Source organism: Sordaria macrospora, chromosome 4 (assembly GCF_033870435.1).
Source record: "Sordaria macrospora chromosome 4, complete sequence".
NCBI classification, from domain to species: Eukaryota; Fungi; Ascomycota; class Sordariomycetes; order Sordariales; family Sordariaceae; genus Sordaria; species Sordaria macrospora.
In genome coordinates, this window is record NC_089374.1 from 4,310,165 (window position 1) to 4,337,992 (window position 27,828).

General features: G+C 51.7%; 5 protein-coding genes across 5 annotated transcripts; 1 reads left to right on the forward strand and 4 right to left on the reverse strand.

The window, feature by feature from the left end:
* Nucleotides 1–7,262: 7,262 nt before the first annotated feature.
* Nucleotides 7,263–11,229, reverse strand: SMAC4_02116 (uncharacterized protein). Its single transcript, XM_066089707.1, has 4 exons — nt 10,456–11,229; nt 9,109–10,340; nt 8,479–8,607; nt 7,263–8,407 (listed from the first exon to the last, which is right to left on the reverse strand). Exons 1-4 carry the CDS (start codon nt 10,581–10,583, stop codon nt 8,229–8,231), a joined length of 1,668 nt encoding a protein of 555 aa, XP_065946953.1. The 5' UTR covers nt 10,584–11,229; the 3' UTR covers nt 7,263–8,228.
* Nucleotides 11,230–11,598: 369 nt separating this feature from the next.
* SMAC4_02115 (uncharacterized protein) lies at nt 11,599–12,905 on the reverse strand. The gene is made up of 2 exons (XM_024655621.2): nt 12,672–12,905; nt 11,599–12,616 (listed from the first exon to the last, which is right to left on the reverse strand). The coding sequence occupies exons 1-2, from the start codon at nt 12,825–12,827 to the stop codon at nt 12,026–12,028; spliced, it is 747 nt and encodes a 248-aa protein (XP_024511496.2). The 5' UTR covers nt 12,828–12,905; the 3' UTR covers nt 11,599–12,025.
* An 83-nt stretch (nt 12,906–12,988) lies between these two features.
* Nucleotides 12,989–17,364, reverse strand: SMAC4_02114 (uncharacterized protein). Its single transcript, XM_003350354.2, has 2 exons — nt 15,584–17,364; nt 12,989–15,526 (listed from the first exon to the last, which is right to left on the reverse strand). The coding sequence occupies exons 1-2, from the start codon at nt 16,857–16,859 to the stop codon at nt 13,284–13,286; spliced, it is 3,519 nt and encodes a 1,172-aa protein (XP_003350402.1). The 5' UTR covers nt 16,860–17,364; the 3' UTR covers nt 12,989–13,283.
* Nucleotides 17,365–17,474: 110 nt separating this feature from the next.
* On the forward strand, nt 17,475–20,504 carry SMAC4_02113 (uncharacterized protein). Its single transcript, XM_003350353.2, has one exon. It carries the CDS (start codon nt 17,748–17,750, stop codon nt 19,074–19,076), a length of 1,329 nt encoding a protein of 442 aa, XP_003350401.2. The 5' UTR covers nt 17,475–17,747; the 3' UTR covers nt 19,077–20,504.
* Nucleotides 20,505–24,428: 3,924 nt separating this feature from the next.
* SMAC4_02112 (uncharacterized protein) lies at nt 24,429–27,660 on the reverse strand (the record flags this gene model as incomplete). The annotated part of the gene is made up of 3 exons (XM_003350352.2): nt 24,429–26,783; nt 26,873–27,305; nt 27,374–27,660. The coding sequence occupies 3 exons, from the start codon at nt 27,658–27,660 to the stop codon at nt 26,649–26,651; spliced, it is 855 nt and encodes a 284-aa protein (XP_003350400.1). The 3' UTR covers nt 24,429–26,648.
* Nucleotides 27,661–27,828: the final 168 nt, after the last annotated feature.

Consider the following 27,828-nt stretch of genomic DNA (forward strand, 5'->3'; position numbering starts at 1 on the left):
TAGTTGGCCTTGCATTTGTGCTAGGACCAGGCACCTAATTTCAACCTCAGACCATGAACGAGTTGTGGTTTTCTCGCCGACAGCATCATCCTCCACGTCTTTTCCTTATCTCTACCGGCCCTCACGGGTAGGTAGGAAGGAAGGAAGGTGGTCACCTTCACCGCTGGCGTGACTCGGGGGGTACCTTGCGATTTGATTTCCCCATGGAATGAATCATCGCAGGTGGGTGGGTGAAGGGGCTTTTTCCTCTCCTCCCGAAAATATCATTGCCGATTTTGCCATGAGCGACGACCAAGCGGGGGATCGCCCGTCGGTTGCTCTTTATTGAGACAAAGGGTGAGATTCCCGAGGCTGGTTGGACGTTTACACTACACACCTACTAACAATGTACCAGTAACGCCCTAGTGTCAGGCCGCGAGCCGTTTCCACTTGAGCCGCGACTTTCAGCTACCCTCATCTCTTGGCCCGTGACTGAACGCTTCAGTTGGTCAGCTTTGCAATTACATTGGCCTGTCTCTGGCAGAGAATGAAGCTGGAAGGCCCCTAGAACGGCGGGAGAAGCCCTCGCATATCTACACACTACTTGAGATCTGAACAAGTCTAGACTTGGATCATGAGATCTCAGATCAGCTCACATCATCGCTCTTCTGCTAGGCAGGTTGCAAGTGTGCCCTCAGCCGTGTCACCACCCTCAAAAGTCGGAACAGCCACACCAGATGTGATAGAATTTGGGCCGTGGTTAGGATGCATTTGGATGTGATCTGCTAATCAAGGGTTCCCCCATCAACCACGTACACGTTAGCTAACGAGATCCACGAGGCCATGATAGCGGCACCATGCCGATGCCGAGCCCTCTAGCTACGTAGGCGAGACATGCCGTGGCCCATCATCTATGATGAGAGCCCCTCTCACCATGGCCTATTCACGCCAATTCTCCCACATTCCGCCTGTCGACTCCGAGTCTCATGGATCGCCTCTTATTGTTTCGTCTTCCCCACCCCCACACGCTAACCAGTCAAGCCAGAGCTATCGTCGGGAGCTCCACAAGACGTTTCCTCTCGCTGGACTCAGGGTTTCTTGACAACCTGGACCCCAATCCAGGGCCCTCTCTTTTGGGTTTTGATTACGCACCAAAACATCTTTGCACTGCCTTCTCCTTCCTGAAGCATGGACTACTGCCCGCACAGTACCACTTGTCCACTTCAGCCTGATTCACGCTATCGTGACCGTTTGTGTCGGTTCCCCTATTCTGCTATCTACCTCAATGCTGACTGGTCCATTGCAGGCTAGCGGTGTGATCTGGTGGTCAATACAGGTTTGTAATTGCAACCAGAGATCGCAATGTACACACAACAACAAAAAGCAAAGGATTGTGATGTTACGCCTACCGGAGATCGAGGCCCACTAAAAAGTCATTTCGCTACCTATACCTGACGGGTACTTAACGGTGAGACCCAAAGGTGTGAAGCCATTCCTGGCTGATGGCAGGGCTTAGTTGGCTCCTGATCGTCCCCTAGGGCCCCTAACTCTGCGCAGTTAACGCAGTAGCATTAGGAATCTGTAGGGTCTTCTTGTCCCAGAGCCGCGCCGTGCCAGCAGAGTGGTTGCACTAAAGATAGCGTAGCATAGCGTTGGGCTTGAGGCTGTCGACCAAGCACTTGTTGCTCTTTGCCCACAGAAGAATGCCGCCACTGCCTGCCTGCTGTTCCCTTTCCATCCAGCGAGCGTGCCAGACAGAGGAAGGGCCTTGCTTGTTTCACCTTCTCTGCTGACTTGTTCACAGTTGTTGACCTATCCCGGCCGTTTGGAGACTTGTACCCAACTGGCAAGCCTGTATGTAACGCCGGTACGTACCGTACGCTGTATTTTCTGACAGAGATGCTCACTTTGTATCCGAGGCAGGTAACTTGTGTCGACTGCATGATCGCTCCGCAACACTAGACCTCGTTGGACGGCACATGCATGGCATGCCCAGAGATCAAGGACGGCGCTTGCACCACAATCGGTCAAGACTGTCCGGGTCACTGGTGCAAGTCCCGCGAGACGATATCCTCTTTAGGCATTTGCGAACCAATACTACGGTGACTGGTTGCCGCATCTGTCGACAACAAAAAAAAAAAAAAAAAAAAGGACAATCACAGAAAAGGAGTGTCCATCAACGCGGGTCCGTAACGGCCTTTCTCAACCACTCGAAACAATAATGCTGTTGGTCACGGAGATTAATCTTTGACAAGTGGGCTCCAACTCCCTTTCTCACCTCGCTATACCGCAACGGAAACATACCAGGACTGGAGTGGCCTTGGCTGTTGTGGAGGTGTTCGTTTTATCGTGTACAGAAGAGTTGAACCGAGAGCTTAGCTCAACGGATAGGCTTTCTCTTTAACCTTTCTCCTCTTTGAAAGCTCCATACGCTAAGCTTCCGAGCCCGCAAGTGCGGTTTTGGGAAAGAGGCTGAGAGGAGAACAAGAGGGGAGGGGTTACGGGGAGAGCCAAGGAGGCCGTCGCTAGCAAAGGACGGGGATCACAAATGGTAAAAAGCAGGGACTTCCCCTGTTTGTCCTGTTTGGTTGACTCTTTCGCTCAATGGACCAACTCCGCTGAAACTCCGTTCATTGCGGATGCCGAGACACAACGATAGGTTCCTCGAGCCTCTCCTCACCTTGAGGATGGTCAGCCGCCGACGGGTGATGGTAGCGATAGGCCGAGTTCTTCGGTCAGTGCCCGCTCAACACTGGCAAAAGAACCCCACTGGGGGTCGTTACGGCGGCACTTCCTAGTCTCCGCCAAGATTGCGTGCTGGACACATTGGATGTGTTCATTCAAGCTCTTTCATTACTCTATGGATATGGTTGGGGGTCACACCTGGGGCCCGTTGACGGCGAGCGCCGCGTCCTGATTCTTCGCATTGCCGGGCCGATGACCACCGATATCATCATAACCGCCGAGCTTCGTCTTGTGAAAATCGGACCGTAGAGATGGGACGGGATCGCGTCCGACCACGAACGACCTAAGGACTGGTGAACCATTAAGAGTGGGAAAAGGGGTCTTCGCTCCTCTTTCGCCTCTTGTATTGCATGGTACATCACTGGCAGCTTCTTGTCTCTCACGCGTTGTCCTTGGGCAGCAAGACGCGGTCACGGTCAGACGCGCTCGTGTGTGGGCTTGTTGGAGGCTGATCGCATGCAGGGTATAGGGGGCTGGTCTGGGCTGGACTGCTTGACTACGACAACAATAGCCGCTGCCTGCTGCTACAGTACTGAGTGGAGCACTGGAGACTGCATGGTACTCTTTGTGTCACTCAGTGGGATGGGATATCGGCGATGATACCTCGTGGATAACATCTTTTCCGCCCCCGGGCCGGGGAGAGGGAACCGGGGGCCACCTAGACCCGCGATGGGCGGAATTCCTAGTCCACACAAAGCAGTGCCTAGCTGTACCGCTTAGGACCGCTGGATGCCGCGCCTCGTTGTAATCAGATCCTCTTGGTATGTAACCAACCCCCTCTGTGTTTCCTTTGAGTGTAGTACTATCGAAACGCATGGACACAGGCTATCATGTACAACACAGCAACACAATATCACCTTAGCAAGTGCTCTCCAACCTCTCATCGCGGGTCGTCTCGTCGCTACGACTCCACTCTCGCGTGGTCTCGTGGTCCTCGTGATGATAGCAATCATAGCCGTCATCCGATGGCTAACTCATCGATTGCGGTGGGTAATTACTAACCGATACCGGCGCTAGGCCGATGACGGGAAAGAGGAAACGGAGCGAAAGCTCGTGATTCCAGTTGTCAACACCACACCTCAATCACCATCATTAATAGCAAAAGCCGCTTCTAATTCCCGTCGGAGGGGACCTAAATGAAAATATGCTTGGCAGTGCTGTTTCAGTTCATGAACCGGATGATAGAGTGGGGAGGCTGAACTTCAGAGTTGCGAGATGGCTACTGCAGTTCTCTGCGGAGGAAGGAAGGAAGAAGAAAGCCGAAACACAGAGTATCAGGGAAAGAACTAGCAGAATGGCAGCAACCTTATGACCGTTGAGTCGTTGCTTATTTCTCTTTCCTCCATATACCGCACGCATCCAGCCTAATTTCGTCATTTCAGGTGAAGAAGTTGTTGTATCGACGAATTGAGTCGGGCACCAGCTACAACAACCTTCATGGTTCGAACTGTCCTGTCGCAAGTGCCGACAGTCCCAAAATACGAAACCGTGCACCTGGTACATTGGTAATTATTATTGGGCTGTGCTAAGGCGATCCCCATCGGACACATATACAGACAGATACATACGTGTCAAAACAGTGGCTGGAAAATGAGCCTACAAGCAGTCAGCAGACTGGATAGGTCAGGCTACAGACCGCTCGCTGAACACCACTAACCGGCCAGCTCAGCTAAACTTTCTCCGGCTTGCCTAGGTGGTCATTGACGTGGAATCACTCAGAAAGGGAACAACCGAAACGGTAACCGCAAGTGAAATACTGAGATATTTTCTTTGGAGCAGGGAAAATACTGCACAGAAGGGCGAGGGCGGCAGGTAGGGAATGCACGTTTCAGGACGGTGAGTCTTTGGAGGGCGCCAGCGATGCGATATCCATTTTTTTCCCCTTCGCCCTTTGAGCGAGGTCGGGCATTTAGTGATCAGTCGGATGAGAATTGCAACTCTGCCGTGTTGTTGTTGAAGGTCGGCATCCACTGGTGAGCCCGCTGTCGGTCAGAGAACGCCCCGACCTCGGGGATACGAATCGGAATCACTACTCTGATCGGTACTTGACTTGAATCATCGGCCCGCCTCTGACTAGACGTAATTTTACGTACTTAACTGTAGACTCAACTGCCGGCGTTGAAAGTGGTGAGTGAGAGGTGAGTGAGTCAGAACGCGGTGACTGAGGATCCTTGTTATACTGAAGCCCGTCTCAAGGCTGGCTGGACATTCGGACACGGGACTGTCTCCGACATCAATACCAAGAACTCTTTTATGATAAGGACTGACTCGCTATGAACGAAATCGGCTTGTCGGAAGATCTCCAGCCAGCCCGCATGACGAGCTGTGTAAGAGTGTCCCAAGTGAGTCGACATATCCTTCTGAAACTTCTTGCTACAAGTTTTATCCAAAGATCTTGTCCGACACACCAGATTCATAAGGCGCAAGGTCACTTAAGAAGACAGACCAAAGCGTTTTTATAATTCAGCACCTTGTCTCGCAATTTGATGTTATATGTGTCACCCCGCCACTTTGTTCGCCAGATCTCAGGACATCGTGGTGTAGCAAGCGTAGCTCCGGTACTTCTACTAACTACAGCGTTGGTGTCAACAAGTCCAGTCGGCAAGACATGGTAGAACAAGCTCTGAAGTTCCGACCATCACAATCTCATCCATATTATCTCTAAGGAGGGGTCAATCGTCCATGGTGTTTACCTTCTCTTGTTACCTGTCCTATAGCGCGGCATGTGGTTACCTCTAACATGAAGATCACAGACGCGCCTCAAGTTCGCGAGACATGAAAGACCATAACACCGATCTGATCGCTCGTCACTACACTTGCGTGTGATTAGTACAATCATCCAAGTCAGTTTGAAATGCCAACTGCCACTGCCACTCGCTTGTTGCACTGCACTGCAAGGCAGTTCCTTCCGTGTTAGTTGTCAGATAATCGTCCGAGCTCCTTCCAGCACTCGACATGTGCCTTCCTCCATTGATGCCTAACATCTACTGAGCCCCGGCCCACGAGCATCGTCACTCCCGTCCCAGGCTGGGAGTTGAACTAATGGAACGTTACTACTTCTAGGCGCGTCGGGTAGGTTCTTGATCTACTTATGAGAAAGAGCAAAGACAAGCGAACATGAAGGTACCTATTTCTCGTAATTGTTTGTGAGCTCAACCTTGTACGTAGAGAATCAATCGCTCTTTTAGGGTACACTCTCGAACAAACTCTGTAAAATGGTACATTCGGCGCGAGCAGCCCTGAGAGAACGGAGTCAAAGCTGAACGAGCTCCAAGAAAGTGAACGAGCTGTCAGAACAGAAATCACAATGCTCGTTTGTACGGGGCTGAACGAACAGAACAGAACAGAACAGAAGCAATAAAGAACATAGCTGCCTCGTCTTACTATTAATTCACTCATTCACTCAAACCACCGAACTGAATTGACTCGGAAACTGCAGTCACCGCATCTCAGGGAGCGAGTGAAATATGAACTTCATGTCTAAAGTACAGACTAAGTGAGCATCTCGCATTCAAAAAGTCTCGCAGTAATGAACTTCGACGATTGAATGATCCAGTCTTCTCAATAATGCAGCTTACATGTAGGTACCCTTGACGACTTCCTTCGCCGGCGATATTCATTCGTGAAGCCCGACCCTACCGTAGGACATACCAACAGTCAGTGACGACTCAAGCGGGAGGGAACTTGAGGCCCCCAGTAGATCTGCGCGGAAGAAGGCACACCACCCTAAAGCCTGTGAGAAGGGCCACGGTAGATGGTAGAGCAATCGATCTTGCCACATTTAACATTCGTCTAGGAGCACTAACAAACCGGGTAAAACTGCTAGAAACCAGTGATAATCGCACCTGCCACTCGCTGACCTCTTCGCGAAAGCAAGGCTCGAGTCGCTCCTTCCTCGTTATAAAGAAACACTTGACGATCCTGCCCTCGGCAGACACTCTAGCCCACCTAATGATCCGATAGCCACGTACCATAACTAGCACGGGGATCGATCATTCGATCGTGATGCCGTAACACTCAAGTGTCTGGTAGAGAATCCCGAGAGGAAGTGCCACGCAGAGACGAAGTGCTAGATAAACAAACTGACTGTTACTACCTGCCTCTAGGTAGACATATGTCAGTGATTTGTTCATCCTGGAGTGCAGTAGGGGGAGGGTGAATACTTTGAGGAAGGAGCAAGACGGTCGAGCTCCGACTTCCCGATTTCTACGAGATTCCAATGAATGGGAAACGTCATTGACTTCTCCTGTCTACAATGGATCTGTGTGACTTCACGGAAACACATGCGGGTCCATTTGTTGTCATGAACTTAAAACGGAGATGGTTCATGAAAGCAACGGTCGGGTCGGAAGAGCAAGACAAGAGACCCTACAGCTTGCAGCAGGACCCCAAAATAAGTGGTTGGATAAATGATTTCAGGAGGATGGGCAAGCACCACAAGGGCATATGAGCAAAAAGTTTAAGATGAAAGCAGACCTCAAACATTCAATCACATTTACATCGACAGCGAGCTGGGACAGAGACCTCTATAGCGTAAATGTTCTTTTCCATCTATGCATGAAGGGTATCTCTGAAGAACTGAACAGTTCTTTTTCCCGCTAACCTCTTCTCGCTGATAATTACTGCCAACGTCCCATCTATCTGGTGAGCGTTAGTCTTGCAGCGCCCAAGGGCGCAAACAAAGCGCTTGTTTATCTGACTCTCTTTGTGACTAGACAGATCCTTCCAAGAATCTTTCAAGCCATGATGCTTTAAATAAGAACCCTCTTCCTACTGTACAACACGGAAAGCTGAGGATAGTAATATCGACTGCTACCACAAGTCTGCGGTAAGATCATCATTGATCAACGAGGATGAGGGGCGAGTTGCGCCCGTCCTGTTAGGGAAACAAGAGAGATAAAATCCCTTGTTCAAACCTCGACTGATAAGCCGTCGTCATAAGTCATATAATGCCTTGACAGAGCAACGGCATGACGTGATATGGTTGAGGGTGTAAAAACCCGGCCATCTTGACCTGGACAGGTTGATGATGATTTGCAAGTGCAGTTGTGGTGCAACATGACCTGTAGATGTGACTTTCCGGAAAATAAAGAAAATTTTTGAACCCCGGCTGACCCTCAGTGAAAATAGCAACCCGCAAAGCATGACAAATAAGGGAATATGAGAAAAAAAGAACAAAGCCACACCCATACCACCTAGACGTCAAGGTGGAAACAGACACCTGTGAGCGTCTAAAAGCAATAAACCAACCTCTAGACCCTATCCTCTAAAACGCCGTGATCATGTTCGAGGTCGAGATCTTCGTTGAAATGGGCCATTCGTCGTGTGGAATCACATGGCGACAATGGATTGAACCGGGAAGGTCAATCGACATGTGCTGTTTCGCTTCAAGTGGTGCTTTACCACCGACGGTTGTTGAGCGGAAGGGCGTTAGCACCAGCGACGCCGCCACCACCACCACCGCCACGGCCTAATGAGGGTTATTAGGATTTGGACTGCCAGATTCACCTGCGTGAAAATGACTTACCACCGCGCCATCCACCGCCGCCGCCACGGCCGCGATAGCCACCGAAGCGGCCACCTCCACCACCACCACTGTAGCGAGCCATCTCGGCAAGTCTGGGGTCAATCTGCTGCTTAGCTTCTTGAAGGACACCGACGAGCTCACGAGCCTGCTTGGAGTCTGTTAAAAGAGTAAGGTTAGCATCCAAATCGGCCAAGGATAAAGTTGGGGCAGTCCCAGGGGATACTCACTGTCAGTGGTGAAGAAGGTAATGGCAGTACCCTTAGCACCGGCACGACCAGTACGGCCGATACGATGGATGTAATCCTCGGAGTTGTTGGGGTAGTCATAGTTGAGCACGTGAGTAATGTTGCGCACATCTTTTGAAGGACAGTGGTTAGCAATAGCAGGGTTTGGAATAACGACATTCCAGGACGGACGGAGAACACGAAGAATGTCTAAGTATGTTCGGTGATCCTCTGGTAGTACTTCTCTCCTTTGGCAGGTGGGCTGTCCATTGCGAAAATATGCCGGATTAGGATCCAAGGGTTCCAGAGGTCCTTGGGCCATGCATGCAAATCCCCTTGGGAATCTTGGAGACAAGCTTGACGGGAATCAAGAGATGCCTACTCCTCGCTTGTACCACAACTGGGGGAAAACGGTACAATTGAAGAATCACGCGGGCGTAGCATAGTCCACTGTTTCTGCTACGTCACGAACCCAAGACTCCACTCAGATAGACCATGTAGACACGAGGTCAGGCAAGTTCGCGCAATCAAGAGAGCCCCTAGACATAAGAGTAAAGCACAGCACGTACGTATGCTGGAAGTCGCCCGAAATGGGGGAGGGGGGGAAGGGAGGGGTGGGTAATGAATACATACCGATACCACGAGAAGCCACGTCGGTGGCAACCATGATAGGGCTCTTGCCAGTCTTAAACTGGTCCAAAACCCAATCACGCTCGTTCTGCTGCTTGTCACCGTGGATGGAAAGAGCGGGCCAGCCGTCCTGGCGGAGGAAGCGGGTAATATCGTCAGCAACACGCTTGGTGCCGGTGAAGATGAGAATCTTGTTAGTGTTCTCGCGGCCCTCCATGATCTTCTCGAGATGCTTGATCATGCGATCGCGCTTCTCGGACTCGGAAACAACCTCGACGATCTGAGTGATGCGATGGTTGGCAGCCAAATCCATGGAACCGATGTTGACCTGGATGAAGTTGGTCAAGAAGTCGGAGGCCAAGTTGCGGACCTCCTTGGGCCAGGTAGCGGACCACATGAGAGTCTGACGATCAGGGCGAATCTGACCAATGATCTTGCGAATTTGGGGCTCGAAACCCATGTCCAACATGCGATCAGCCTCATCGAGGACGAGGTAGGTGACACGACGGAGGTTGGTCTTGCCAGACTCGAGCATATCGATCAAACGGCCAGGGGTAGCAATGCAGACCTCAACACCGCGAGAAAGATCTCTGATCTGAGGACCCTTGGGGACACCACCGTAGACGCAGGTGTTGCGAATGCGGGATGACTTGCCGAACTTGGAGATTTCTTGCTGAATCTGGACAGCCAACTCACGGGTAGGGGCGAGGATAAGGACGATAGGACCGTCGCCGGGAGCGAGGAGAGGCTGAGCGTTGATGTGAACGATGGCGGGAAGGCAGTAGGTGAGAGTCTTTCCGGAACCGGTCTCGGCAATACCGACGACATCGCGACCGGAGAGGGCCATGGGCCAACCCTGGGACTGAATGGCGGTAGGAGCAGGGAAACCCTGAGCCTTGACCTCATCCATAACGTAGCGGGGGAAACCAGCCTCGTCGAAGGTCTCGACAGGCTTGGGGACGTCGTTACCGAAGATGGCAATAGAGTGGTCGGCGCGGAACTTGTCAACCTCGGCAGCAGAGCGGTTGGCGACGCTGGGGTGCTCCTGGTAGAAGGACTTCTCAAACTTGGGGAGAGTGCCCATGTCCCAATCCTGCTTCTGCAGACCGGCACCGAGAGCAGACATCCTGTCACCACCGCCGCCGCCACCACCGTAGCCGCCGCCGCCGCCGCCTCCGTAGCCACCACCACCACCGCCATATCCTCCGCCGCCGCCGGAGTAGCCGTTCGAGCCACTGTTAAACCATAATGTTAGCGATCTGATCTTGAGATGAAGCGTATCGAGCGCAGAGCGCAGCCGACACGATGAAAAGAGGGAGGAAATGAGCAGGTTCGCGTCAAACATCATACCCGTGTGAGGAGTAGTTGTTAGAGTAGCCGGCACCATTGCGATCGTACCCGTTGGAATATCCACCACCACCGCCGCCGCGGCCACCGTAGCCACCGCCGCCGCCGCCGCCACCGTAAGATCCGGACATGTTTGCTGGTTGTTTAGAGAGAAGGTTGGTGATTGAGGGTTGGTTGTTGATGTTGTTGATGTTGCTGGAGGGTAGACCGAAACGACGAGCAAACAAGGGCTTGAAGGCGCAAGGGTATCGTTTGTTGGGGGGAAAAGAAGACGTCGGAAGAGACAGACGTCTAGAGACAAGAACCAAACGACACGCGTGAAGTGGTTACAAGTAAGCAGGTCCTACTGGTTAAAGAAGGATCGCGGATGAATAAATCTTGCAGAATCGCAAGAAGAAGTAGGCGGGATGGGGAGATTGGAGATGGAGGGTGGATGAAGGAGGAAGAAAAAGGCTGCTGCGAAGGGTGGAAGTGCAAGTTTTTCTGGACCAAAGTCTTGACGAAAAAACTTCTAGGGCACTGGACAAGGACCCGTCACGTAAGGTATGGGAAAGATGGATCCTGACCAAAGGGAGATGTCGATGGAGGATTGGTGGGTTCCGCCGTGCAGTGCAGTAGTGGATAGTGGATGTGGGATGCGGATCCTTTCTGTGTCGCCTCCAGGAAGAAAAAAAAAAGTCTGTTTCTTTTGTTGTAGGCGGAAGGCGCAACGCGTCCCTTGCTTGCAAGTGCCCCAGAAAAATATTTTTTCGGCTTCCCTTCACTGGGCAGTCGCTACAGCGAAGGCGGATGAGGGGACCACGGCAGACACGGGAACCTTGCTGTACCTGAAGTACCTGTCCCCCAGACTTGTAGGGGCGGTCTGGTACACGAAAAACTGGACCCCGACTGGCAACACTTGGCGGACTTGCATTCTTTCAGTGTTTGATAAGCCCAGATAAGCCCAGATAAGCACGATAAGCTCATAAATGGCCTTGCCAATCAGGCAGAAGGCCAGTTAAAATTGGCGTCACCTGCTTCACCGACTCCACCTTGCCAAAAGGGTTCTTGCAGTTGCATCACTGGCGGATTGCGCTTGGCAGAATTCATTCCCTGTGCTTTGAGTTGGCTTTGCGGTTGTTGGGCAACCCTCGCCGTTCACCTGTTACGGAATGGGAAAGGAGAATCTTTGTTTTTCATCAACACCATCTAGCGGTCGCCTGTTTCCAGGGCATGTCTTTCTAAGATGCAAACATGATTTTAGGTATTCTGTCGCCATCCATACCCCAACTGACGATATTATGAGAGCAGCCACTCCCCGTCACTTCCGCGACCGGCAAGGATGTACACAAAGAGTGGCAACAACCCATCACCACTGTCGCCAGTCAGTCACCACCGCCCAGTCCACCACCACCATCACAATTTCTCAACAAACAGAAGCCACCACCTCCATGTCATGAAACATTTCTCAATCACTACCCACGACACACAGTCTCCCCGAGTCCAAGCCATCCCCTGCCTCAGCCTCTTGGCTTCCATTTATCTCCACCTACACCAACAATACCAATCTCTTTGACAGTTACCATGAACTCACTCACATCGGAAAAACCACCATCTCCTCCCTCGTCCAAAACCTCCTCATGTTTTCCGCTCCCAGCTCCTCCACCTCCTGATCTAAATGCTTCAGCAACACCTCGCCCCACGAATCCATCTTCTTTTTGAGCACCGGCAGGCTAAACGCCTCCTTCTTGCTCCTGCAATCCCTCAGGTACTTCTCGAACTGCTCCATGCCCAAGTGAATGGCGCGATGTTGCTGGATTAGTTCACAGTTTGCTTCTTCTTCTTCTTCTTCTTCTTCTTCTTCTTCTTCCTCCTCGTCTTCGTGATGATCCTTATGGTCTTCCTCTCCCGTTTCGCTTTGACGATTGAGGTGACGATGAAGACGAGCGTGTTCGTGATAACTATGGGCGTTAACAGCCGCTCGGAATTGAGGCATCTTCTTTGCTAGAAGGGGGAATATGTATGTCTCTTCGATGGAGTGGTGAGCTTCCAGGTAGCGAGTGAGCCGGAGCCCTTCTTCGATTAGTTGCCGCTCGGTCAGTGCTGTTGTTGTGCCTTGACTGCTACTGCCATTACGGGTACAAGCTGTGTAGAGCGTGTTCCACATCGAGCGAAAGTGATTGTGCTGGTCGCTTCGGTCAGTATCGAGTTGCAACCTTGAAGAAAAGGGGAGCACAAACAAAGTAGTCCATCTTCTCGGCCAGTCGGTTATACACTGCAAAGTCTTCTGGTGAGAGCGGTGGCAGCACCGGATCGGCTACGGTACCGGCATTGGACACTACATCCGAATTGACATTGCCAACTCCGGCTCCGGCTCCAGTCGTTTGGTCTTGCATCACGCTGGCAGACGTGCTCGATACAATGTTTGGGTTGAGGTTCGTGTTGTTGTGACACCGCAACAAGATGTTGCTGTCTATGTCTGAGCCTAATGAACGCTTACAGGAGAAATGGCTGACAAATCCTTACAAACATTTGTTCACGCGATTGGTGAAATAGGTAAGGATGGCCCAGTCAAAAGTAATGCTTGCTTTTTGAGCTACAAACATTGGTATCATGAAAGCAACGAAAACTGGACGTGATAAAACCCCCGTCCTCCCTCAAGGTCTAGTAAACTCCCAGACACCATTGGTATCCTCCATGAACTCCCCAGGACCACCATCTTAAATCATGGAACACATCCGTTGTTGGGCTGAAAACCTCCCAATCCGTCTTGATAGGCTCAGAAGATCAAAACCTCTCCTATATCTCTAGCTGCAAATGTCAACATCATCCTTGTAGTACCCGGAAGACCGTCACTGATACTCCGGACGAACCGTCCAAATGCCCCGCATGCTCGACCCCTTCTTCTCCAACTTGGCCACTTTCTCCAAAGCAACCTTGAACATATCCGCCTGTCTCGCTCCCGTGCAATAGTGGTTAAAGTGATCAACGAGCGATTTGGATGGGACTTTGCCGCCATGCCGTTTAATGAACGCCGGAATCATCCTTTCAAAGTCCTCCGCCCTCAGGTTCCTATTATCTGACGGCGTTGCCGGTCTCTGCGCTCTCGACGGGGCTGCACCGCTTGCTGCACCGCGAACACCTGCTGAGGTGGGACCTCCGCGTTCGCGACGGAGCGCCGGACGACCAGCTTCGCCGTACTCGCCCGTCCAGGTGACCGTGCCGATGGGCACGTTTCTGGCTTCCTCACCTGCACGACGGAGAGCCAAGGCCGCTTGAGCAGCAACTCTGTCTGCTTCCGCCTGGAGAATTCGGCGATCCGCTTTAACCTTTGGCTTTCTACCGTTCATGATTTCGTCGTGCTCAAGGGCGCTGTGAACTGAACGTGCAAAGATACCCTCCATCAGGCGGTCTTCTTCATTCGGTGCAGGAGCTGGTCCATCGTCCTTGAATGTCTCCAGCCCTGCGACTCCTTCAATGTGACGGAGGCCGCCTGTCTCGTCCTCGCTTGTGGCTTCGTCCTTGATTTCTACGGGTTTGGTTACTCCAGGGGCCCTGAGAGCTGGCACGTCGTTACCGGGCAACACTATCTCTTTGGGTCCTGAAGGCAGGCGTCTGACTTCACTGCCCTTGAACAGCTCTGCTGTCTCGGTCTTCCCGTCCTCGTATGAGCTGAGACTGAATAGGTCATGGAGGTCGTTTAGATTAAAAGAGGTCTGCTGCTTTGGATCCTTCAATACCTTGTTGGACAGGAACTGCTTGAAGATCTGGCGGTGATAGATCTTCTCTTCAATGGTTCCAGCTGTCATAAGCCGGTATATAGTGACTTCCTTCTTCTGTCCCAACCGCCAGGCACGTTCTCTGGCCTGGACATCTGTTGATGGGTTCCAGTCGGGGTCGAAGATGATGACCCGGTTAGCTCCTGTCAGATTAGTGCCGAGACCGCCCACTTTGGTGGTTAGAAGGAAGATATGTAAGTCCGGATTATTGTTGAACTGGTCAACAAGCGTCTGTCGGTCTTTGACGGGCGTCTTGCCATCCATACGCAGGTAGTTGATACCATCCTGACGCCTTACAAACGCCTCGATAATGTCCAGCATTTGCGTGCCCTGGCAAAACAGCAACGTTTTATGGCCAAGACGCTTCCACATCGGGAGTAATGACTTGACGACTGCCATTTTCCCTGACTTGTTGGTACTGCCCCATTGGTATGAAGGATCATCTTTGAGCCGCGGATCGAGCAGATCCGGATGATTACAGATTTTACGCAAGATATCGATACCGTAGAGGGATTGGCGAGTCCTGTTGAGAATGGCAGTCATGTCATCCGACTTGAGGAAGAGTTCGTAAGCCTCCCGCTGGGGCTTGGACAGCTTGCAAAATAGGACCTGTTCGCTTTTCTTGGGTAGATCAGCGGCCACGTCTACTTTCAGCCGCTGAAGTAGGTAAGGGCTGATGGTCTCTTTCAACGTCTCTGCACATTTCTGAGCAGTCATGATCTGAAGGTTGGTTGCGTTGGCATAACCGCCGAGTTTGATTGGGATCTCAAACTGATTTCGGAAGGCGACCAAAGTACCGAGCCGCATGGGGTAGATGAAATCAAAGAGTGACCATAGCTCTGTCAAGTTGTTCTGCATCGGCGTGCCGGAAAGAATCACGCGGTTAGGTGTCCGAAGTTCCTTGCAGTAAATGGTGATTGCTGTGTTTGGGTTTCGGATTTTATGTCCTTCATCCAGTACGGCATAGCCCCAGTCAACCGGGATCAAGACATCGCCGTACGTCTGCAAGCCGGCATAAGTTGTGACCAGCACATGACCATGCTTGACAACGCGTTCGACGATCCTCTTTGCAGCCTGGCTGGACTTTTTCGGCTTTCTCTTGCCGTAGTCATCCTCTCTGTCGTCAAGCTCCCCTTCGTTGCGGACATTGAGCATGCCACTGCCAGAGGAGTGGAGGATAGATACTCGAAGTGGTGGCCACCAGCGGTGAAATTCGTTTACCCATTGACGCAAGACTGTTGCCGGGGCTACAACAATGACGGGCTTGTCAAGCTTTCGACTGTAGTGTAACGCAGCCACGAACGAAATCAGTTGCACTAAATATCGTCAGCAAAGTAATATGGATTGCGCGGAGGTCATCGCAATGAGCATACCAGTTTTGCCCAGCCCCATCTCGTCTCCAACTATACCTCCAACTTGCTGAGCGTATAGCTCTGCTAGCCACTGTACGCCGGTCTTCTGGTAGTCAAAAAGAGATGGGTAAATATCGCCTGGCAGCTTGAGACCATTCTCAAACTGGTGGTCAGGCTGGTCCGGTGATGGCTTGAACCATTCTTCCACCCTGTCATCCTTGTCAACTGGCTGGCCGATTCTCTGCTGACGAGCCCGTCGTGCATTGCTCCTGCGCGCTACCCAGTCTTTTAGTCTTGCTTGATAGACTTTTTCGTTACCATCATCGATACCGCTCAGGTCAACCTTGTCATCACCATCAGCCTCTCTAGCTGCCTTCTTCCGCTTCTTGGGTGTGGTGTCTGTCATGTCATAATCGTCGTAATCGTCGAAGGCATCGGCCTCGGGAGATACCGCTTCGGAACCAGACTCTCCCGGCACAAACTCGTCTTCTGATTCGGGCGGCGGTTGGACCCTACGCCTCTTTCGGGGACGCAGGGAAAATTCGTCTGCAGCAGCTACAGTAGCGACCTCATTTTCTTCGGCAAAGCCAGGGAGACGCAGATTCTGATGAGATCGAGGGCCGTCATCTTCCTTTTCTTCCAGTTCTTCGGCGACAGCCTCGTCTTCCGCATCGACAATGGCGTTGGCGAGATCACCCTCAACTTCGGCAGGTCTGGGTCCACCGAATTTGGCAAACGGCGTGATCTTTCCCGTTCGGATGAGATATTCTCGCTGGGTCTCGTTAGGGAGTCTTTTGCCGGTGGCCGGGGCCAGGGTATCGGTCTCGCCCTGCTGGTTGCGCTGTTCGATGCGAGCACGGAAATCGGCAATGTCTTTGTCGCAAAGTTCGATTTCGGCATCGATTCGTGCTATCTCTCGTTGTATGCGTAGTCGTGCGGTTGGGTTCGTGATGCCCGGTCGTAGTTTCTGTTGCTGTGTTTTCTTCTGATTGTCGAGTCTCGCACGAGTAGCCTCAGCCTTGTCGATGCGCTTCTGATCTCTCTTGTCTTCGGCTTCGATCAAAGCTCGACTAGCTTGTAGGGTAATATCACGTTCCAGATCGTCTTGGTCTCGAACGTTTTTGGTAAGATTCTTGAGCGCAGCCTCTTCGTCAAGCCCGTCAGTTTCGAGCGCACTCGGCGTGTTAACTGTCGAGTTTCCATTGTCGAGTGACATTGCTTCTGGCTGTTCGACATCGGGCTTTGTCTCGGGCGAGGTTTGGGTTGGTCCCGAGTTTTGAGTTGTATCAGGTTCCATTGTGGAAGAGAAATTGCAATGTCATCGACTAGAGCAAGCAGAACGGAGGAAGGATTGGTAAACAGGTTCAACGCTTGTGATTGCTGACTGTCTAAGATCTCAGGGTTGGCTGAAAACTTGTGAGGTTTAAGTGACAAAGAAGTGTGGAAAGATGGAAGTGTGGTCAAAGTTGACAACAGGCGGGATGATTAGGTGAGCTCTTTCTGGTGCAGTGTAAGTGGTACAAATTCAGGCGGGAACAACGAGTGGCACTGGGGAAGCGATGGGTCGTAGCGGAGCCTTCTGAACTGAGGCAAACGATGGATTGTTGCGATGAAAAGTCAGAAGTCGCAGTTTACAGATCGAGGCTGCTGTTGCCTGTTCTGTAGTTATTGCGCTGCGATAGGCTTCACTTTGTCGCAAGTAAGCAGGCGCAAATGGTCAACCCTGGCCCCGATGACGCATTGCATGTTCAGGGTTTCGCGGAAGTGCTGGAGATCCTCTGCTTTTGGCGGCGTGCCGACACGTCGTCATGTGATCTGCGTAAAATGCATAACCTGCGACAGCTGACTAAGCATCCCGATATCGCGACTGCGCGCATTGTATCCATCCATGTTCAAGTCAACAAAACATATCGTGAACTCAGGGACTTATAGTACTTGCTGTATTCTTACTCAAGCTCACTGAAGGTAGGTACATAGATGTAGCAAATACTTCCGCTTTCATTCTTTGCATCTGCCCTACTTCGATTGCTCATTCCAACCCCCGTTCTTTTTTCCCCATGATTTCATCTGAGTCCCATTTCATCGTCCCTTTCTTCTGCTCCTGATCTTTGGTTCCACTTCTTCTCTACCACGAGAATCCCTTAACCCACGTCTTCCCTCGCTCTAACCAGTTGCTTTAGCTGGTATGGCTCGGTTTTTCAGAAACATGTCGACGACAACACGCCTACTTTCACAATCAGTTCCCAAGAACGGCGTGATAATGCCGCCATGGCTTCACGACATCACTCAAAGCACTTCAGCTGCGCCCAAGCTGTATGCTTGGACTCCCGAAAACCTGCCAAACTGTTCAGCTGATGGAGAGTCCCAGTCAGCTACGCCAAAGGACCTCCAAAAACGCATCTTCATTCTTGGCATTGGAAACCTCGGCAGATTCTATGCCAACTCCCTGGCAAAACTAGGTCAAGAAGTCCCAGTGACACTCGTCCTGCACCGGAAGAGCTTGCTAGAACACTGGGTCTCCGAGCCTGGTATTGAGTTGACGCGTTACGACGTAACCGAAAGGATCTCTTCCTTCAACGTGGAGTGGTGGACAGAACAAGCGCCAGCACATGGACCTGTAAGGGAGGTCTGTGACGGGGCCAAGATCGCCAACCTGTTGGTCGCTACCAAGGCTCCAGATGCTCTGCCCCAGGTAGATAGACTACGGCGCTATCTCGATGGGAACTCAACTGTGGGATTTGTTCAGAACGGTATGAACAAGCTGTGGCCGCCCTACGGCGCTATATACAGCGAGCATCGCTTCCCGCCTAGACAACATCCAAATTGGCTGGTTTGTGTGACAACTCACGGCGTATACTCTCTGGGTGCATTCAAGAGTGTCCATGCGGCCCCTGCGGATATCGCCATGGGGTTGGTGTTGCCGAATCCGGACACAGCTGGCGCAGCGGACTACCTCACGGAGCAAATCTTGAAGGCACCTGAGCTGGAAGCCCGTAAAGTCCCACGGAACGCACTCTGGGTGCTTCAACTGGAGAAACTAATTATCAACTCCCTTATCAACCCCTTGACAGCCGTCATCCGTTGCATGAACGGTCACCTTTTCGACCAGCCAGCACCCGGATTGAAGAAGCTTATGGACATGTTGGTTGACGAGGCCAGTCAAATACTCCAGGCGTTGGCTCAGCACTCGAGCAGCCAGGATATTCTCACTGGTGTCGACTCGGCTCCCGATGCTGACTTGAGCAAGGAAGCCCTTGTAGAGCGTTTCTCGGCTGCGCAGCTGAACGCAATGCTGCAACGCGTTGGAGAAAAGGTGAAAGAGAACAGGAGCTCCATGTGTCAGGATGTTATGGCTGGGAAACAAACCGAAGTGCGCGAGTTCAACGGTTGGTTGGTACAGATGGCGGAATTCCTTGGCTTGGAAGCGCCCAACCATAAGAAGCTCTGCGAGCTAGTCGAAGCTGGTGTTGTCGGTGAACAAAACCTCCTAGAGGCTTACTTTGGCAAGAAGTAGATGCCTTGCGTCAAGGCGAAGGCCGTCCTGCGCCCAATTTACCACGACGTCAATGGAGTGCCAAGCAGCAACATCTGGCATCTGTATTCGAGCATGAACTACAACAGCCAGTTCGCAGCTCTCGGCAGCCAGAAGGACGGTACGCCGCCCTTACGCATTGACGGATACCGGTGCTTCCAGGAGCCGAAACATCACTCACCAAGCTGAGACGCTTGCTTCATCAAGCCGCACTGGTCCAATGGGCCGGTGTCTTTACAGAGAAAATCCTGCTCGGTGCAAAGGGCCTCCTTCCTGCCTATCCGCCGCTCCTCCATTGCTGAATCACTGCTTTTCCGTATCTGGCGCTACTCCGGGAGCCTTGCCTCGGATCCCTCGCAGTCTCAGGGCCTGTCACCACCCTCCTCCCACTCTACTCTCACAACCTCTTCACATGCGTGAGTCCCAGCGAGCGGGCATATAGCGTGGTGAGAAGTTGCGGAAAGCGGGGAGGAAGCGGGACCACCCACTTCCCAAGCATCCCACAGACTTTGGTCTGTCACACCTGCTTTCATGCCAACTTTCCGAATCCGCACGAATCCTGTAACCCTCGGGCGGCGCGGAGGCATCTCCTTGTCTCTTCCTCCATCGAATCGAATCCTTTTTCTCAGCTCATCCTATCCTTTCCTGGGGGGAGGTCCGTGTGTCCGTCTGTACGTGCGTTCGGACTGGTGGGTGACTGGTTGATGGGTGGGTTGGTCGGCGGAGCCTTAAAGGAGGGCCAATATACCGTATTAGAATGGTTGATATAAGCCAGGTTTTGCGCGGTATAAAACATACCATTATTGCAGAACTGGACAGTGAGGTAGCGAGTAGCAAGTGCGGGACCATGATCCATCATCACACAGCCATCGCATTCCCGATTCCACTCCTCCTGTCCCTTCCGCCGTCCTCCAGCCTGGCTTGTCGCCCTCCTCTCCCTCGCTGATTTCTTGTGTTTGGATATGATGTGCTTTCCTCGCTCTCTTGTCCATGGTTCCCTCGTCCGGACTTTCCGTTATTCGTCCTTTCTTCTCCGCTTGATCGTGGTTGAGTGTCTTGATAAAGGCAGTCGTCGTCGGGTCGCGTGTGTCAGGGCAAGCCCGGAGGTCGTCGCGTCATCTCGTTCTTTTCCCTACTCGATCGTCCTCGGGCTAGTGGCCTAGGGTCTGCGTGTGTCGTGCATCTCTAGCGTGCTTTCTCGAGAAGTGGACGAAGAGAGCAATCTTGCCATGTGAGCCATGTAGGTCATTCTCCCAACGGTCGTTCCTCCCCGCGTCAATGGCTCTTCGTTCCTTCACCGGTAGTCACCCAGTGCCTGCCAAGCACCACACTACCGCACAGTCCGCCCCGTGCCTTCCTTCACGGAGGGCAAACACCATCAGACGAAATCCGAATCAACCTGCCCCGCCGCACCTGCCCTCATAAGCGTCCAATCCAGACCAAGTTGTAAGGATCTCCTAGAGACCAGATACCCGCCGGCACTGCCCGGGTAGCTCAACTGGTCCCATTGAGAGCCTCTTCAGTGTGCCGTACTTCGGTCCACGAAGAGGCCGCGAGTTCGACTTGGATCATGTCACGTTTTCTTTCGCGAAAGGCTGAGACTGTGGATGTCGACACATGGTCCGCTCGTTCCCGAGGAGAAAGTAAAGTAGTTTAGATCGTTGTTTTTTCTTTTTTTTTTTTTTTCTTTTTTGGTCAGCTTTGGTGACAGGAGGTAAAGGCGACAGGGGAACTGGTAAAAAGAAGTGACGTCCCTTTTCGCAAAATACTGAATACACCAAACTGATAGTGGTCTGCACAATCATCACCATCAAAAAGAGAGAGAAGGTGCGCAAAAACAAAGCATGAGAGCAAAGTAGGGAAGGACTTGTTGAAAAGGCGAGAGCCAATAACTCGTCTTGACCTGCACACTTAATCTCCGATCGGGTCCACTGTCCGTGTGAGGTTGCAGTGTTCGTTCTTTCCTTTACATATATGCAAGCCATTGAAGGAAAGCCTGGCGCAAAAAGCTCCGGATTGTCATTACTGCCTCTTTGGGGACCTGGAAGGAGCTGAGTCTCCTCCTGGGAGACAAGAAAGGAAAGACCGAGATTGTCTTTTGCGAATAGGAACTGGAAGGATTGGATGGAGATCTTCGACTACAGCCCAGCACATACGCGGGTACTGTTGACCGAGCCTCGTTCGGAGAATCCGTCCATTTTTGGGTGTCATTCGGCTACCGAGGGCAGAGTGACACTCAAGTCATTTCGGGCCGGATGGTCAATCCCGCAGTCGTCTTTCGCAAAGAGCGTCCCTTTCTAGACACTTTTACTTGATCCACTCTCTATCTTGGTGTCATTCAAGCCATGCATCTTGCAGGAGACGGCGTTGATCCCATGCGGACGGCAGAGAGTTCAGCTTGATTGGGATAGGTAAGGTAGGATAAGCTAACCTAAGCTCATCAATGATGGAATAGCTTTCGTACCAGCTCCTCAAGAGTCTTCGCTTACCACCATCTTTTATCATCACGCCATGGTTTCACTAAAAAGAGTCTCGAAAGAGGAGTCAGACAAACAGGCATACTACGGCCAGGAACCGCGGGATCGACGTGACACCCGGTAGGGCTTACTCGGCGAGAAACTTCACACAAGCGCCAGGCTTCCTTGTCTGAGATGTAACTGACAAGACACAAAGGCCTGGCCTAGATCTACTGCCCTGCCCTGTCTCGAGATGTCATCACTCACCCGCGGCTCACAACTACAGTGTGGCACATAGGAAGGATGGGCTTCGTCTCATTTCCGTTCCCGCATCACGGTCAGGACTACATGAAGTAGCTTCACATCCAGTAATGCTGCGCGACATGAAAGGAGATGGGATTGCCGAGCGGGCATACTACGCTACACTGCTTCTCTACAACATTGCAGCACGACAACACTACCCGTTTCGGGGCACACAAGCCGAGAGAAACGGGAAGAGGGAAGCGTTTCTCGCTTGCTTGTTCGCTTCAATCCCTGGCAAACGGTCAACGAGTCGACGAAATGGGCGAGACCAGTCACCAGGCCAGGCAGGTAGAGCGAGGTAGGTACGTAGGTAGGTAGGTGAGCAACCGTGATGTGGCATCGACGAGTACTACACCGCAGGACAGGCAGGGAACTATAACGTACCGTTTCACCGTTTATCTCCCCGCAAGATCCTGGCCCTTGTCCAAGTTTCCTTCGAGTGTCAAAAGACCCAACACCATGTACATTGCTTGTTTACTTCAGTCGCTGAGTGACATGTCCCTGGTGAGTAGTGAGTAAGTAGGTGTCTGTTGGACAAAGGCTACCATAGGAGGGAAACCGGCCTGAGCAAGAGACAGGGAAGGGTGATTTCACCATCTGGTCCGTTAACTTACCCACTGCAGTCTTGCGCCAACAGCAACGGATAGTAGACGATACGTCACCGTAGAAGAGTGAAGATTTCCCCGCGCCAACATGAAGATCAGACCGGGAGACGAAGGGCCTCTTCTCAATGACAGCCCTGCGCATGGACCAAGGGAAGAAAACCCAGTCATTGGACACTGGACTTGTTTCAGAAAGTGCCGTTAGTTTGAGAAATAGCCAAGTTAGTCTATGTAGGGCAATGGAGAGACGGGAAGTCTTGGACAAATTGCTCTTTGCATTTGTCGCATTCAATTTGGTTCTCGGTAGCTTCCGTCGTCATATGTCAAGACTGTCGTTGGTTGGTCTCTCTATGTATCCGCCTTTGCTTCTCTCTCCAACATTGGTTTCCCTGATCTCTGTTCTGGTTCCTACATGATGAGACGAGTTAGATTTTAAAATCTCATTAATCAGCAATTTATATATGTAGGTACCTCCCTTTGTACTCAGGTACCAAAGAGGTTTCTTTTGATGTACCGCGATGGGCACCTCACTGCTCACCGGTACACTACAGGTTTATCTGTCCTAGACCATAGACAAGGCAAGTGCTGATCACACGGCTGAGTGACCACCAAGGTGATGATTGTGAACGACCGACATCAAAAGTGGAGCAAGTCCGAGTTCAAGTGACCTTGTTGAACGGGGATTTTTGATGACGCTAACGTTAACTTTCCGAACAAAAAGAAAAGAGAGACATGACTGCATTGCAGTTGTGAAGCACGCGAGACACGTTCGGCTAGCCGCTAGACCAAACGACCGTTGAGGAACCTCACTCTGCATTGCAGCTAGGCGCAAAGAGACTCGTCTGGATCGTCTAGGCGCAGCGTCAAGGGAAAGCGAAGGGCCGATTTGGCGACCGCCGTTCGTTAGCCCCCCGAGAGTCCCTAGCTGGTCCCCAGCTTAAACTTACAGCGCTAGTTTAGTGCAAGTCTAGAGGTATCGTAGCGTGGTGTGGCGGGCGGTTTGTCTCGATCCGAAACCTCGCTCGCCGTGATTCCGAACGCCCCAACGCCCCAACGGTTAGGCAGTTGTCTTTCCAACAAATGAGATAAGGCGGAGGAGGGTGATACATAAGAAGGAGAAAAGCAATGACTGATAAAGGGTTGTTTCAAGCACCAGCCGGCAGGATGGGCCATGGCATGGCAAAGCAGGCAACGTCTCAAGAAAGATCCCAGTGTTGTGCCTGAAGCACAGTGTCCGGAGTGGGGGATCATGCAAGGTATCTCAGCAAGTATACGTCAAGCAGAAGGAGGTATATGAGAGAATCCGAAAAGGGAATTGGGCGATTTTGATTAACAGGCAAGTACCGAAACTGTCCGCAAGCTGAAAGGTTCCATCGATATGGTCACAACAGTATGGGGAAGCGGTAATGTCTTGGCAGTGAGGTACTCCTTCTGGTTCCTGTCTGATATCGATGGCAGCATACGAAGGATCTCCACTCGTATTTCAAATACTCGGTGAGAACAAATCAGGAAAATCTGTGTTTGACTCTGGTATCCAGCGTGTCGATCGGTCAGCCGTTGAAGAAGCTGAAGTCATAGCGCAAGCTTCAATAGAAGCGTGAGATAGGTGTCGTCAACCAGAGATTTTGGTGGAGGCGAATCAGAAAACCGATAATGACAACGGACAGGGACCACTTGCTTCTCGGCAAACACACAAAAAGACCCCATGTTCGTCCCAGTTGTTAGTGTCGCCTGGCGGCTGGAGAGAACCGAGCGAGATGAGATGGGACGAGGTATGGAGGAAACAAAACTTGTAAAACGGATCCTTTGAACTACCCGACTTACCTCGTGCAGACTGACCTATTGCTGGCACAAATACCCACGATAGGTATCAAAGCTATTGTCTTAACGAATATCTTGGTGATCCTGCATAGTTCAAGCAACGGCACGTTTCATCTTTACTAGAAAGGATCATCGTCAACTCACACCTTTCTTGCCTTGACGCGAACCCAGCACGTTGGTTTAAACCCCTTTCAGCACGCGGATCCGAGACCGTTTTAGACGACCCTGCCGAACCGAACCGAACAACCGAACGAAATAACAGCCAATCGAGCCGACAGACTGACCGACAAAACTGGCGGTCCCTTTCAAGTTCCTGAATCGATGCTAGCGTTGTACCTTGCTATGACCGTTGTCGATACGACCGATCATCGTCAACGGTCGAGGATGGAACATCGGACATGGGGCACGAGGCTTGGCTTCTGGGGACAGGGCATCGTCAATCTCCGTGCTCCCAGAGTTGCAACAATGGCGTCAACGGCACATGACAGCCATTCAGAGAGAGAGTAACGTACCAACACTAGGGCCACCCGTCCACGGGCGATGTAACGGCGCCTGTGCTTTGATCCAAGAATGAAATAAATATCAGACCATTTTTCACAATCGCGTTCCTGTTTTGCTGGGTAGGGGACCTCACTACCCAGAGACAGACCTGACAGGCTGACAAGGGAACCGGCTAAGATGAACACAATCTTGTGGTTCAAAACTACGGTCTAGTCATTTATCCAACGCCTCTGAAGACGCCTCTTCGCGGAATAGGAAGGTGCCAAAGTGACTGGTTCGGCAGCCAAGACATCAACCGCACAATGACCGCACAATACCAATTGTTGATTGGGATCCCATCTTCCCAGCGGACGGTCAGCTACGCACCATGAGAATAGCTTGCACTTGGCGCCCTCCTCATTCTCACCTTCACACTCAACGGCCCGCAGTATGATGCATCATTGTGTTACAGTTAGAGTATCTGTGGTCAGACGCAGCATGGTTCAGACAGCTCCCGATCCCAATCACACCGTGGAGTACATTGAGCTCGCTAAGGTGAAAGGACAAAACCGATAGGTCCGGCCTGGTTAAACATTAAACACAATGGTCTGAGACCAGAAAAACTAAGGTATATACACGAATTGCGAAAGGGGTAAAAAGCGGAGGTTCATAAAAACAAAAAGAGAGCAAAAATGAAAGTAGACGTAGTGAGTGTTGCATTGTGCTGGGTATCGCGAGATGTGACAGACAAAGGAAAGATATGTCGGAGTTCGATGATGATGTGTGTGTAATGGTGGTGTGTGTGTACGCTCTCTCCAAAGAAAGCTTTCCCCAACCCAACCAAAATCCCTGAGTGAACTGAAGTACCCAAACCAACTCCAAGGGACGAGCGGACTAGTGCTTTCTGGATCTGTTCCTGACAGGTCCCACCCAAGCAACTATCGACCCGCCCAGGTGTTCATCTCTGCTGTTCTGCAAGCCTTTCCTCCTATATCCTGCCCCCGCGCTGGCATCGAAGGGTATTTCCCATAGTCTCTTTCTCAGTATTTGATTGAGTCGATCACTGGTTCTCCTTGGGCTCCCTATCCATGTCCGGGTTGTAGGCTTCGCTTGAACCAACAGAGGTAGAAACCATCCACCAAGCCCTGTTCCACCACGACCGCTCGTCGGGGACCAATCTGAATTTTGTATATGTCGTCATCATCAACTTCGGTCGTGAAAGCCTGCATGGTAGCGAAGCGGCTGGGTATCGTTGTATAATGGCCATCCTTTTCCAAATCCCGATCCCACCAAGCCACCTTCTATGAAAAACACAAGCGCAAGACCCAGCACACCGCAATAGGAGATAAGGAAAAGTTATGAAAAGGTAACAAACTCGAATAGCAAAAATAGTGCTGATTGTGTATGGGGTATCTCGGTGTATAATGCCGCCTTCTCAAAGAATAATTCCTCCCCCGAATGGTGATGCAAACTGTGATTTAAGCCAACAAGAAAACAAATATTAAGGGAATGTGTTGGAAGAAGAGTAGGGTAATAAGGGCAAATAAATAGGTCCAGGGAGCAAGGACGTCAAACAACTCTTGTTGACCCCCTTATCCCTGAGTGTCTCTGATGATTGGTAGCCGCGAAACAGGCTACCAATTTGGTCCCTCGCCCTCAACCGGCGGAGAGCTTTTCCCGGTTGGTAAATCGAAGTTCAGCTCGGCCGGGTTCGACTCAAATTCGCTCCGTCAAGTCGGTTGCGGTCGGACTTTGGCGCAATCGTTGACGTTACGCTTGAGGTATTGACGTAGTAGATCTCGTGCACCGTGGTGTGCTGCTCACTGAAGTTGTGAGGAATAGACGGTGTCCCCAGACACAGAAGCCGAAACTCCCGGTGGGGACATTGATTGCTATAAGTTCTCTCCCATCAATTGCGCCGCTCTTTCACGGCATGCGACTGGAGTGAATCCTGTCCCAACTTTGTTGGCAACAATCCTCCATTTCTCATTTTCGTAGTCTTGCAGCGCCGTCTTCAGCTTTTGGTCCTACATGAAAGAAATAGTCAGAGAGCGAGTTCCGTGATGAGCATAGTCATTGATCTGGCGGAAAACATGGGTGGTTTGATCAGACTTACCGTTTCATCCGTCCACTGTGTTGTTTTCGCCTTCAGCTTTGTACAGTATCGCACCTGAAGAGTTCCGGAAGATCTCCCAGGGAAGAAGTCGGCAATTTGCTTCCAGGTCAGGTTCTTGTTTTCCTTCAGGTCAATCAACAGCTGGTCGTCCTCTGGAGTAAACTTGAGCTTGGGACCTCTTGGTCTTGGGGCTGGAGGCGGCATTCCTGCTTGTCCAACGACACTGGGAGCTCCACCGCCACTGCTGCCTTCACCTTCCCGCCTCAATAGCTTGTTCGGGGGGCCGGTATCTGGTAGGCGGTGATGATGATGCTGAGGCGGAGCCGCTGCTGCTTGTGCGTAGGCTGCTCCCAGCGATGACTGTTGCATGGAGTCCAGGTCATTCTGCTCAAGGTCCGAGATTCCGGGAATTGTGAGGTCGAGATCTTCGGGCCTTTGTCGTTTCAACCCACCGCCATGCCCATGGTTGTGCGTCAAAGACGGGTAAAGCGGCGCGACGACAGAGTGTGGCGAAGGACCTGGTCCACCAAAGTGAGACGGTCCGGAATGACCCATGTGTCGTGCGCCGGGATGTCCGCCCATGTGGCCCGGATCTGTGAGGATCGAATGAGGATGATGGGCCTGGGCATAATGTTGCGACAGACCATGATGGGTTTGGTGGGTGGGCGGTTCGTGCAAGCTCGGAGGGCCAGCATGTTGGAGAGAGGCTCGATGGTGATGCGCTTCATAGGAGTGCGGAGCCTGGCTCTGCTCGGCCGTATGCGGCTCCTGTGACGAATAATCGACATGGTAGTCCGGACCTACTCGGTAATTACCCGCCAGCGTGACTGCTATGCATGAGGTCCGCCAGAGCGAACCGCTCTGGCTGGTCGCCGGGTTCTGAATTGAGAGAATTTGGTGAGATTGAGCCCCGTAGGGCTACTTTGGGAACGAGCGTGACGTATAGTCAGATCTGA

Excerpts from the sequence above, each read along its gene's own strand:
- SMAC4_02116 (XM_066089707.1), bottom strand. The coding sequence starts at position 10,583 with ATGTCCGGATCTTACGGTGGCGGCGGCGGCGGCGGTGGCTACGGTGGC. Across the intron at positions 8,608-9,108 it reads CGTGGCTTCTCGTGGTATCG|ATGTGCGCAACATTACTCAC; the intron begins GTATGTATTCAT and ends GTCCTTCAAAAG. Across the intron at positions 8,408-8,478 it reads TACCTTCTTCACCACTGACA|ACTCCAAGCAGGCTCGTGAG; the intron begins GTGAGTATCCCC and ends CTCTTTTAACAG.
- SMAC4_02115 (XM_024655621.2), bottom strand. The coding sequence starts at position 12,827 with ATGCAAGACCAAACGACTGGAGCCGGAGCCGGAGTTGGCAATGTCAAT. Across the intron at positions 12,617-12,671 it reads CCGAGAAGATGGACTACTTT|CACAATCACTTTCGCTCGAT; the intron begins GTTTGTGCTCCC and ends CGAAGCGACCAG.
- SMAC4_02114 (XM_003350354.2), bottom strand. The coding sequence starts at position 16,859 with ATGGAACCTGATACAACTCAAAACTCGGGACCAACCCAAACCTCGCCC. Across the intron at positions 15,527-15,583 it reads GATGGGGCTGGGCAAAACTG|TGCAACTGATTTCGTTCGTG; the intron begins GTATGCTCATTG and ends GACGATATTTAG.
- SMAC4_02113 (XM_003350353.2), top strand. The coding sequence starts at position 17,748 with ATGGCTCGGTTTTTCAGAAACATGTCGACGACAACACGCCTACTTTCA.